The sequence below is a fragment of the Helianthus annuus genome, chromosome 7 (genome assembly GCF_002127325.2).
Source record: "Helianthus annuus cultivar XRQ/B chromosome 7, HanXRQr2.0-SUNRISE, whole genome shotgun sequence".
In the NCBI taxonomy this organism is placed as follows: domain Eukaryota; kingdom Viridiplantae; phylum Streptophyta; class Magnoliopsida; order Asterales; family Asteraceae; genus Helianthus; species Helianthus annuus.
This window is the reverse complement of record NC_035439.2, coordinates 90734627-90747086: the sequence shown is the minus strand read 5'-3', so window position 1 is coordinate 90747086 and position 12460 is coordinate 90734627. Positions and strand designations below refer to the sequence as shown.

Genomic DNA, 12460 nt, shown 5'->3' with positions numbered 1-12460 from the left:
TGGGGTGTAACATGTTTACTTATCAAAAACTTACACATGAACATTTTGCTTAAACACATGAACATTCCTATAACATGCTTGTATACGTGATGGCTTGATACTTTAAACTTGGGTAAATCTTATGTGTTGAACATATCATTAACTTCGTACGAGCCTAACCGTGACATATGTAGCGCTATAGGATTAACGACCCGCCCTTTATCATCGGTAATGTCATGAGCATATTGCGTTTCCTTGGTTTGATATGTTAGACACATGCCATGTTTAAATGTTTATCTTGAATCACATGCTTGCTATGAGGAATTGTTTAAACTTATCTTTTACTATGTATGTATCAAACTTGTATACTCGCCTTTGCCTTTGCATTGAATTATTTTAAACATGTTACAGGTTGATGAGGATGTTGCTAAGAAAAGAAGTAGCGTTGAGGCGTAGATACACATATAGACGTTAGGGTTTAATATGTTGTATCAATTTTGTTATGTTGTCATGTTATTTTGTTAAACTTGTTGTATTTGAATTTCTTGTAATGTTGACAATTCATCTTATGAAATGAAATCGGATTATTTAAATACTTGTCACAATTATTAGCGTTATGATGTCTCGAGCAATCTTCACACTTCGTCTCATCCCGATGTTTCCGCCATTGGTTGGGGTGTGAGAAGATGGACCACCAAAAGTGGCAAACTAAGAAGTGATTGCATCGTGTGATGGTTTTAACTTTGAAGTTATAATATATTCTCTCGCATCATACGTTTTGTATTACATACGAGCAAGTAATACACATATGATCATAAACCAGAAGTTTATGGATCATAATTATTTAATTAGTTGGCATGACCGGTTAGACCACACCGAGTCAATGATGATGTGAAACATAATGAAGAACTAGAAGATTCTTCAAGATAATAATTAGCATGTAATGTTTGCTCTCAAGGGAAATTGTATATTTGCAAAATAAACGAGGGTGTGTATACCTAAATATCCTGGAAGCGATTAAAGGATATGCATATCCCAACATGATACCATTTAGTGTTTTAAATCGATGCATCGTCTAAATGGTTATCAAATCCACAACCTGAAGCTTGTGTGATTGTGGCTTAGCTAATGTGATAGCAAGTATATTAATGTGGATTAGTATATTTATTTGTTAATAGTGAATTTGATTCCCAAGTTATTAATGATCATTGGAATAAGTGTTATTGTGATCACTAGACGTCTACTATTGGTTACAAAGCCAATAATCATGAGAGAAGCAAAAGTTCATTTAGGTACATGTAATTTTATATATAGTACCATCAATTCACATCAAGCCAATAAGTTATAGTTCTCCCCATATAGTTGGTTTTTGGTCAGAAACCAAAGATGTCTCATCAAAGATTTTGGTTGTGTGACATATATTGAAACTCATCCACTACACAGCACAAAAATGAGACTTCTAAAAAGTTTAGAATATGTTGGGTATAAATAATCGTCTATACTTAAAGCCATTAGTGAGAAATTTGTTTATGGCTCATTGGTTTTCACTTTAGTAAATGAATGTTCCCAACATTATGGGAAGATAACAAGTAGTTGGAAAGTGAAATGAATTATCATGTCATCTTGATCATCATACTATAAACTATGAACTAGAAGTTTAAAGTATAATTCATTTACCAATATTAAAGAACAAATTACCAGACAAGTTCACTGACCTAAATAGAGTGACTGAGTAAGTCACATAATCAACTGCTTATGCTCTAGTTATATTTGTGTCCCAAGAGGACAACTACATATTTTGTAATGAGTCTATTTCACGCCTGAAGCGTGGTAGACTAGTCGATTCCAATAATAAAATTCCTCGAAAATTGGAGCAAGTAATTAAGATGGTCAAGTCGAGGTTATAGTAATAGGATCTCATGCAGAGACATTAGACATGATGGTTCAAGAAGAACCTCAGGTACCTGAAAATAAAGAGATCTTGATAAGTGGTATTATGTTTAAGATATGTATGGAATCGACGTCGTTATACTTTTGTATATAATGTAGCGCTTAAAATGATTAATGATGAGGATCAAGATTTAAGATCTGCTTATGAATGAATATTAAGAAATGAGTGGCCAAAATAGAAAGACGCAAATAAGGCAGAGTTTAGTTCTCTAATGAAATGGAAAGTTTTTGGACCAACGGTCCATACAACTGAAGTTGTAAAATATGTTGGATACAAAAGTGTCTTTTACGCGAATCATGTGAAAATCAAATTACGTGATATAAGGCAAATTTGGTGGCATAAGAATTTTCACAAAGACCTATGATTGATTATGAGGAAACGTATTCTCCAGTGGTGGATGCATTGACTTTCCAATATTTTATTAGTCTGGTAATATAAAGAGAGAATTGATATTCGTCTTATGAATGTTATGTATCACTTGATACTGAGAGTTTACATGAAACCCCGAAGGATTAAATTATGTAGGTCATGTAAAGTAAGTTCTCGAGAACAATGTGATCATTGTATACATATTCGGATTTTGAATAGGTTATGATTTTTTACATGTTGGATATAATTGAAACTCCTGATGAGTTTCTAAAGCAATTGGGTGCTTAAAAGGTTAATTGAAACATTTTAACGATGTAATACTTGTGCACCAAGAAACGTACATAGAAACTTGTACCCAGTGATTGTGATATCTCAATAAAAAGTGTACACGCATGGTACAATATGGATTTTGAAGATAAAAGCAAGTGTTCATGACACTTTTGCATATGATATAGATATCTATGTGTCATGTGGGTAAGTTTATGTAGCAAAACTCATGAAGAGTGAATGCACATGTATATTTGGATAAGATGGGCAGAATTCCCTCATGGATTGATAATGCTAGAAGCATTGATATAAAAACCTCAAGAGCGTACTATATGAAGTTGACAAAATACGTATGAGCTAAAATAGTTGGGTCGAGTGTTGTAAAACTCGAGATATTCGCATAAAGAGGGATATAAGTTTGATTAAATTAGCCATGTTCTATGAACATTCTACTTTTAAAAGTTCGCTATAATCGCAATTTACAGTAATGATGTCTAGGCATCATTGAGAGAAATTGTCGAGCTTTTAGAGGGATAATTTTTGAATGACCTTGGCATGGTCTAATTGTTACTCGAACTGCAGTTTGAGTATATATGTAATTATATTCTATTAATCCCTCAAGTACATCTAGAAGATGATGTTTGGATATTTTAGTATGGACATAGTTGAACCTTAAAGTATGTTAAAGGTTGTTAAGTCATTTGTTATAAGAAATGCCTATTATCATCTCCTACCAAAGTAGAGATTCTCATTCTAGAAGTACCATCGTTAAATGCATAAGTGCATTAATATGTTTTACTAGCTATGTATGGTTATAATATCTTTCACTTGACCATATTGTCATGATATAACCTTTGTCAAGCGAAGAGACATTGGAATGAGTTCAAAGAAATATTTAAGGTATAAACGATATTTGATTATATTTTACTAACCCATCAAAACAAGTTTGGTTAGCCTTGTAGATGCAGAAATGTAACAAAGCACAACATTGCTCAACATAAAGGATTGCACGTTAAGGAATCAAATGACAAATCATTGGCTACAAAAGCTTTGTTCGACTTTCAAGGAAGATGGACACACGTAACTTAAAGGCTACATGTTAAAATGAGGGGGAGACTTATTCAAGTTGCACTCTTTTTCCCTTAACTAAGTTTTGTCCCATTGGGTTTTCTTAGTAAGGTTTTTAATGAGGCAAAATACCTGATCCAATAGTATCAGGGGGAGAAAATGCACGCTGCACTCTTTTTCCTTTAGCTGAGGTTTTGTCTCACTGGATTTTCCTAGCAAGGTTTTTAACGAGGTAGCACTACCAAGCGTATAATATATTGTTTTCTTTATCACGTGGATAGTCAAGGGGAAGTGTTATAAATAAAACTATATTATGGTGACTATCCATATTCTAACTCCCGTCTCTTCATGTCCTTTGTATTAATGTAAGAACACTATATATATAGAGGTTCTTTGTATTGCATAATTACATCTCAATGAATACGAATTCTATATTCTATATTTCTCTCTACAATGCATATAATCCTTATTCTTGTATGTATGTTAGTTGCTAGTAGATCGTTGTTTCACAACAATGTTAAAGTTTTTCATTCTTATCAATTTTAACTTATATCAAAAAAAGTAAGCAAACTATTAAAGACATTTAAATTAACACATCTATTTAACACATTATCCCTTTAAACCCATCATCATTAACACGTCTATTTAACACATTATCCCTTCAAACCCATCATTAATCCAACAACAATAGGGCATGGTGGTGGGACCAAGAATATTTTTTTATAGCAGATTAGAAATTTCTCAAAATCGGTTGTCTGTCGTTATATATCCGTAGTCCGTGTATTAAACTTTTTTCGATTTGATTCAGCTCACTTAATATTAAAAAACGAATTAAGTTTCAAATACTAAAAATTAACAAAAAAAAATCTATAATTACAACAAATATTTGTCCAAATAAACTAATAAGTCAGATGATTAATCTACCCGCATTCTAACAAATAATCAGCTGTTACTAATCAAATAATCTAAAATTCTAGAGTACTGTTTAACAATTAACTAAACAAACTAATAAATCAAATAAACAATCTAATAAGATATCAAAATTCCAACAAATAATCAAGTAAATCAACCGTTAGTAATTTGGAAATTGGAAAAAAAAAATTGAGTACTGAGAAGAATGGAACCTGAATTGCATAATCTATTATTTTGATGGATTTTAATTGGGTTAAGTTAAATTGGCCAAAGTTTATTTGGGCTCAAAAGTTATTTGTTTAGCTAATCAGTTTGGGCTTAAAAGTTATTAGTTTAGCTAATTAGTTTGTGCTTGAGCTATCCAAATTATTTTTAAATGGGCTAGTTACTAAATAAGTGGCATTTTATTTTGTTTAGCTCTTACCTGCACTTTTAATGGTTTAGACCTTTTACTGATTCAACACTTAATGGTTCAGACTGTTTGTTTCGCAAGCATTCAGATATTTGCCTATGAATGGTTAAGCGTTATGCTGAATCTGAATGGTTAAGAACTCTTATCTAAATTGGTCAGACATTTGTCTCTAAACAGTTAAGCATACACTAACTTTTAATAGTTCAGACCTCTTACTGGTTCAACACTTAGTAGTTCAAAGCTCTTACTGGTAGTGTTAAAACTTAGTGGGGACAATCAGAATTAGATCGTATAGATGCTATTAAAAAAATTTCATGAGTGACTTTGATATCATGAAAATTGGTACATGTCGGTGTGTATAAAAAAATCAATATACACCCCTACTTTCAGCCAATATAAGATAGATACTAACCTTCAAATATAATAACTTATTAGCAACATTAGGTATAGTAATTTTTATTTCAACTTTCTAGTCTTGCAATCAATGATCTTTTCGATTTTAGGAAATTGAATTATTTTCTTAGCTCAGGCTTCTAGTTATGCATAGTTTAAAATCGATTTGCGTTGTTTGTTTTTCTTAGCTTTCAGCTTTCTTTTTCTTTCTTTTTGTATTTTTGGTGGTTGTAGTAGGTGTCAGTTGACTATGGTAGCCAGCAACGACAACTGAGCTAGTTGTTACCGACTCTAATGACACATCAGTCGTTTTCAATGGTGACGGTGGTGGTGGTGTTATTCGTCAGTGGTGGTGCCATTTTACACTTAAAGATTTGGGACATTCGGTGATGTTTTGAATGACCCGTTGTAATTTGCAAGTTTATCAATCATGACTGGTTTGACATGTTTTGCCATGACCTCTAGTTCACCCCGTTCCAAATCTACCCGATAGTTCACTCCGTTCCACTGTTTGTACCAACGTTGGCTGAGAGTTTGCAAGGGCTACATGTAATAGACCTCTAAACTTTAAAAACATCTTGAAACTAATCAATCTTAAAGGACTTGTTAAATCTTGAAACTTAAAATGTTAAAAATCAAATCAAATCAAATCATGAACAAACAATGCACAACACATGAGTTTTACTCTTATACACCACAATATACATGATCACATATACAGGCACTTGACCCTATAGTTATAATCACAACTAGAGCATCCCAAAGTTAAATCTTTTAGACATCTAAAAGATGATTACGTACTAGCTATAAATTCATAAGCTTGTTACCCGAAAACCCGTCCTACAAGAGCGGAATCAAGCTACGTTTGAAACTGTAACTTTTCTTGGCTTGTGGAGGTGTGAGATTTAGACCAAACATCTCTTTGGGAGCATGATCAGGGTCAGATATGAGCCCAACCAACTTAGCCACAACCACAGCACTATCGGCCACATGGTTCATGTCATCAACCTGGCTCCATAACTTGTTAGCCAACTGAATCCTTCTGTACTTTGTGTTCAACCCGATCCCCCACCTCAGGAACAGGCCCTCCCTCTCTTGTTCGGTTAGTTTCTTGTGCATTTGCTTTGTCAGCATCTCTCTTTCACGCCGTAAAGCCCTTTCACTGTTCACATATTCACCAAACAATTAAAAAAAGTTAAACATTTTACACTAGAATAATGTTTAGAGTAAAATGTCATTTTCGTCCTTGAGGTTTGACCAGTTTTGCGACTTTCGTCCAAAGGTTTGTTTGTTTGAACTCTTGGCATTTTCATCCGGCTCGTTAACTCCATCCATTTTTCTCCATTAATTAAGGGGTATTTTCGTCTTTTTTGTTAATTTAAAGGGAAATTCGGTCTTTTGAATACTTGTACATTATGCTAAATGCATGTATATAAAGTGAAAAAGACCGAACTGCCTTGTAAGTTAACAAAAAAGACGGAAATACCCTTGACTTACCAGAGAAAATGGATGGAGTTAACAAGCTAGATGCAAATGACAAGATTTCAAACCTTTTGGATCCATATACGAAAAAAAAACCTTTGGACAAAAGTCGCAAAACTGGCCAAACCTCAGGGACGAAAATGGCATTTTACTCATTTATAAATACAGTAAAGAATGAACAAGGATTCTTACGTGGAAGAACGTGTGATGGTCCGGCCATCGTCTACAGCAGCATTAACCCGTGTAAACATGTCTTTTACAAAGGCTAGCCGTCTGCGTTCAACCTCCATGTAAATGGAGTCAGTCGGGTCGCCATTGAATAGCAAATAGAAGTAAGTTCTGTGCACAAGCGACACGTTGCATTCATGCCAAAACTGTATGATTTCCTTCTGCAGCCTCTTGAACTCTGAACGCCAAGACGTTGCTCTGAAACTGCTTACTATTGGATCCAAACCGATGCTTTTTACACACTTCGTCTGATCCATGGTGGTAATCTACAGTCAACAAAACAGTAGACATTAAGTTGAGAATTAGTTGCAGAAAGAAGCATATTTGTTTAAAAAATGTATAAAGTCCAATGTTTTCAAAACCGGACCGGGCGTCGAACTTGTCTCCTTACTAGTCCACTGGCCGGGCCGGTTGGACCGGGCGTAAGAACCGGGTGATCCCGTAAATATTATTATTAAATAGGGTAAACTTGAATTTTTATTAATAAAAATCTGGTTCAGCCCTTCAAAAATCCGGTTCAACTAGCCGGTTTCTGGTCCGACCGGCGGTTCCCGGTCCAACCAGCCGGTTCGACTCAAAACGGTCTGATAGTGTGAACCGAACTAGTCAGACCCCCGGTTCCCGGTCCAACCGGTCCGGTCAGGTTTTCAAAACATTGGTATAAACTCACTTGGGTATCATCAACTTGCTTATCATCCTGAGCCTCAGATGGTTCTTCGATTAACTTCTTTTCTGGTTCGTTACCATTATGATCAACGATACCTTTTTCAAATTCTACACCATAGTTGAACGTGCAACTCTTTATAGGGAGACTCTCATCACCATTTGGTGGAGTGTTGTGTTCTAGCTTGTTAAGCCATGTAGCATGAATACCGTCATTACAGCTTCTACTCTTCGGTAACTTGAAGCTTTGTGGAAACCCTAATACGTAATCATCTTCAATAGAACCGTTCAATTCTAGTTGTTCCTTCAATGGAGGTATTCCTGTTTCATCTTCCTTCAATGGCGTTTCAACCGTCAGCACCACTTTATTATCTGCATTCATTTCTTCATCCACACATGACTCCGGAGACATATCTTCTAAAGGACTTGCGCTGTGATCATCACGACACACTGTTTCCGAAGAAACCCTAACCTTGGTATCGGGAGACGAACAATACGATCGTACATATGCTTTTGGAGTTATCTCCTCCGATTCGATGCACCGAACCACCTTGCATAACTCGTGGAAACTTCCGTTACTCTTCTCATCAACGTCATTCCAATCATGACAAGAATCGGTTTCTTCACTCGATTGTGCTATTCTAATCATGGGCCGTATCGGGGTACTATCAGTCGGAGAGTTTTCGTTTTCCTCGAATTCGGTAACCGGAATGTAATTTTCTTCGAAACTACTCTCACTACGCCTCGGAGAGTATCGGCTTGAACCGAGAGTTCTAATACTTCCATCGAATGACTGACGCGGGTCCACCACAATCGATGTCTCTGGCATATAACTTTCAGCTTCGGGTATCATCTGGACTCGAAGCTGAGGGTAATTATCTGAACCTAGCTGAAATATGCAAAAAAATAATTGAGTACCAAAAAAAAAAAAATACAAATAAATTCATCATTATGTCATGACTCATGATTTTACCCTTATCAATGAACTTTCATTATCTTCAACCACACGTAGTAAATCCTGAACCTGCGATCGCGCATGGTCTCTTTCAGCGGTCAATTCTTCTATTTGCTTCAGCATCTGTACATCCGATAACACATAATTACATAAACCTTCTTGGTTTCAAATTTGTATGTGTAATTTAGGGACCGGAAAACGAAGTGATTACCTTTTCGATTTGAGTGTCTTTCTCACGTAACAATGTAGCGGTATCTGGTGATATCCGATTAGAGCTTGGAGTTCGTAACTCGTTTTCTAATCTATCCAATTCTCGTTGCAGATGCTTTACTAAAGCTTTATCGGATATGACTGTATTCACCTGCGCGTTCGTACTCACTTCCTTCGCACAACTTGCGAACAAAAGTGTGTTTCTCGATTGCTCAACGTGGCTTCTTGCAGGGCTCATTGTGCAAATGATTGCGGTTCGTGAATTGCCTCCTAAAGAAGACTGCAGTATGCGCGTTAGCTTTGAATCTCTGAATGGTATATGCCCACTTCTTCCCTTGCTGTATCCAATGAAACGATGATTATATAATGATAAAAAGTGATTATATAAAGATAAAAAGGGAAGAAAACTTAATGAACCTTAGCTTTCGAATTACGGTTCCCAGTGTTAGTAGGCTGCGGTTTATGTGGCATCCCTCTTTTAACCGTGTACCCGCGGTTAGTGACTGGGATGCGCGTTCACTTCCAGCAAGATCAATGAAGTTCTATAGTAGAGCACAAAAGTGAAAAGGGATTTTTTTTTATAGTTTTATATAATATATATCAGTGGGCTAAAGTAAATCCGTGCATACCACAGTCGAAACAAGCGTACTTGCGCTGTCCCTGCCTAGATAGTTATTGGGTGAACTTTCGATTGTCTGCATCCAATGAACAAATCATGAAAAAATATAATCTTTTATCGAGACTGTTATGCAATCAGAACTTTTCTTTACCAGTCTAATGATTTGATGTGATCTGGAGCTTGTTTCGTTTAGTGACGTTTCTCCGATTTGTCTCTGAGCTGTAATGATGCATTCTTATTTAGAAACTAAACCAAAAAAGGCTATGAATTGTTAAAATTGTTACGATTGTCAAAGATGTTCTTACCTTCACAGACGGAAAGCAGCTCCATTACATGGTCCCAGTCCCTAACACTTTCCTCGGTGAGGTTTTCAACAATCGTCCCTCTCTGTTATAATGGTTCGCGATTATTCACACCAAAACAAAAAATATAAAAATATATATTAAATGATAATATAATATGACGTTTACCTCTGGATCATCTAAAAGTCTTAGCGGATAACCATCGGTGCTTAGAAGATCTCGGACAGATTCATTATATATCTCCATGGCTGAGAATTTCAAATGGAAGTCCCGATCAGGGTGCTACATTATAATTAACCTCAGATTAGTTAGATTGTTAAAGGTTAAACACTCAAAAAAAAAAACATGAGATGATGTGGTTACCTTTTGTACATAATCATATATATCTGCTAAAGTGTACTCAGTGATTCCAGTCATTGTAAACGTCTTCCCACTGCTCGTTTGCCCGTACGCAAAAATACTCGCTGCAATACAACCATAATCAAACATGAATCCAACTAACAAACTCAATAACAACCGAAGAACTCACCATTGATACCACCGACAACCGATAGCACGACATCTTTCGCGCCATCCTGGTACACCTGCCTTGTGGAGCAATCACAACCAAAAACCCTATCTACACACAATTAACCACCATAACAAACATGTTTATAAATTATAATCACACACTCAAGATCTGAACCAACACTAAAACAAAAACCTACCAAATGTATATGCAGATGGATACATGGATCTCTCAGGCACACTAAGGTTCCCATTCTTGTAAACAATAGTATTATTATCAAAACACTCCCAATCAGACACATCATTTGTAACAATCTCCCTCCCATTCAATGGCCGAAGCCGAACCGACACGAAAATCTTCTCACCGCCACCGTCCGTCCCTCCACCGCCATTTTCCCCCATTTCCGGTACACAACAAACCTCTCAGAACCTGTATAACTGTAAACCAATTATATTATAATAATAATATATTAGCTCAACTGCCCAACAATTTAAGTACTGTTGTGGCAATCATCATCTGAAACAAACAGCCGGTAGTCAATAAAATCAAGTTAGCTACAATTCAACGCAATATGTAGTCTGTGATAATAATTAACAATTATTATTATTATTATATAAAATTGACAAAGAGATAAAATAATGATTTGCAAATTAGACGAAAAGGCGTCAACGAGGACGGTGTATTTATGGGAATAGTTTAACATCTGGTCCCCTACACACCTTTTTCTCTTTGATTTTACAGACTGTCTTTTCCAAATGTGTTATTATTATTCTACGATTAATTTCTCTCAATTTCATTTCAATTACAGTATACGGACCAAAATTAGATCAAAAAAGTTGCAGATATTTTGAAATTAACCTCACTTGACGTAATCATTAGTGCATAATTAATGTACTTTTGTTATGAGAATTTGAATGCAAAATGTTATTAATTTGAATGCAAAATGTTATTATTCTACGATTAATTCATCATGATTTGGTTTAAAATTCAATATACTGAGCAAAATTAGGTCAAAAAAGTTGCAGATATTTTGAAATTTACCTCACCTGACGTCACGATTTGTGCGAATTTTCTCTCTCTACAGTACATAATAAATGTGCTTTTGTTATGAAGAATTTGAATGTAAATTAATAGTATTCTACGATTATTTGATTTATTTCATCTCAATTTCGTTTCAATTCGAACATACGGAGCAAAATTAGGTCAAAAAAGTTGTAGATCTTGAAATTTTACCTCACATGACGTCACAATTTATGCGAACCTTCTCTCTACAGTACATATACATAATAATGTACTTTTGTTATGAGAATTTGAATGTTAAATGTTATAATTCTACGATTAATTCATCACAATTTCGTTTTAATTCGAACATACGGAGCAAAATTAGGTCAAAAAAGTTGCAGATATTTTGAAATTTTACCTCACATGACGTCACGATTTGTGCGAACCGTCCCTCTCTCTCTACAGTACATAATAAATGTACTTTTGTGATGAGGATTTGAATGTAGAGAGAGAGAGAGAGAGAGAGAGGTGATGAGTGAGAGGAGTTATAAATTTGCAGAGATGATGATGATGAAGAAGAAGTTTTGAATTTTTGGGGATTAAGTTGAAATTAGGGTTAATGGATCAAAAGTTTGACAGAAATTGCCGCGTTATTTTGTTAATTGTTGTTGTTGTTATGATGAATGGTTCTGTCCACGTGCTTGAATTTTGGTCCATTTAAAATGATATACATATAAGCTTGGAAGCATCGTGTACCATAGACTTTAACATCAAATCTTTGTCTAGGGCAAAGTTGTGTATGTTTTTACTTCACATTTATTATGTGACAACATAGTTAAATCAATTTAATTATTTTTTAGGATTTTCGATTAAAAAAAAATTGAAAAAATCTTTAGTAAGGTCGAGTTCTCTAAGTTCTCACAACTCATATAAGTTTTCATTTTACCATAACCCTATATATATGTATATTCGAACCATTTTAAATCGAACCCATGTCTCAATCTCAGTTGTTTTTATAGTTGGGTGTTTTATCAGTTTCTTGCAGGGCCGACTCAAGCACTTTGGAAGCCTAAAGCGAACGATAGAATTGGGGCCCCTTTGCCGAAAAAAGGTCCCTGCTTTCTTCGATCCTAAATCGTG

The 12460-nt window shown here is 35.2% G+C and overlaps 1 protein-coding gene across 1 annotated transcript; it reads right to left on the bottom strand.

Moving 5' to 3' along the window:
- Positions 1-5977: 5977 nt before the first annotated feature.
- Positions 5978-11964, bottom strand: LOC110899465 (kinesin-like protein KIN-7C). The gene is made up of 14 exons (XM_022146360.2): positions 11739-11964; positions 10518-10755; positions 10340-10429; positions 10174-10274; positions 9979-10092; positions 9814-9895; positions 9660-9727; positions 9519-9584; positions 9307-9431; positions 8891-9227; positions 8698-8802; positions 7732-8613; positions 7026-7327; positions 5978-6513 (listed from the first exon to the last, which is right to left on the bottom strand). The coding sequence occupies exons 2-14, from the start codon at positions 10717-10719 to the stop codon at positions 6192-6194; spliced, it is 2796 nt and encodes a 931-aa protein (XP_022002052.1). The 5' UTR covers positions 10720-10755; positions 11739-11964; the 3' UTR covers positions 5978-6191.
- Positions 11965-12460: the final 496 nt, after the last annotated feature.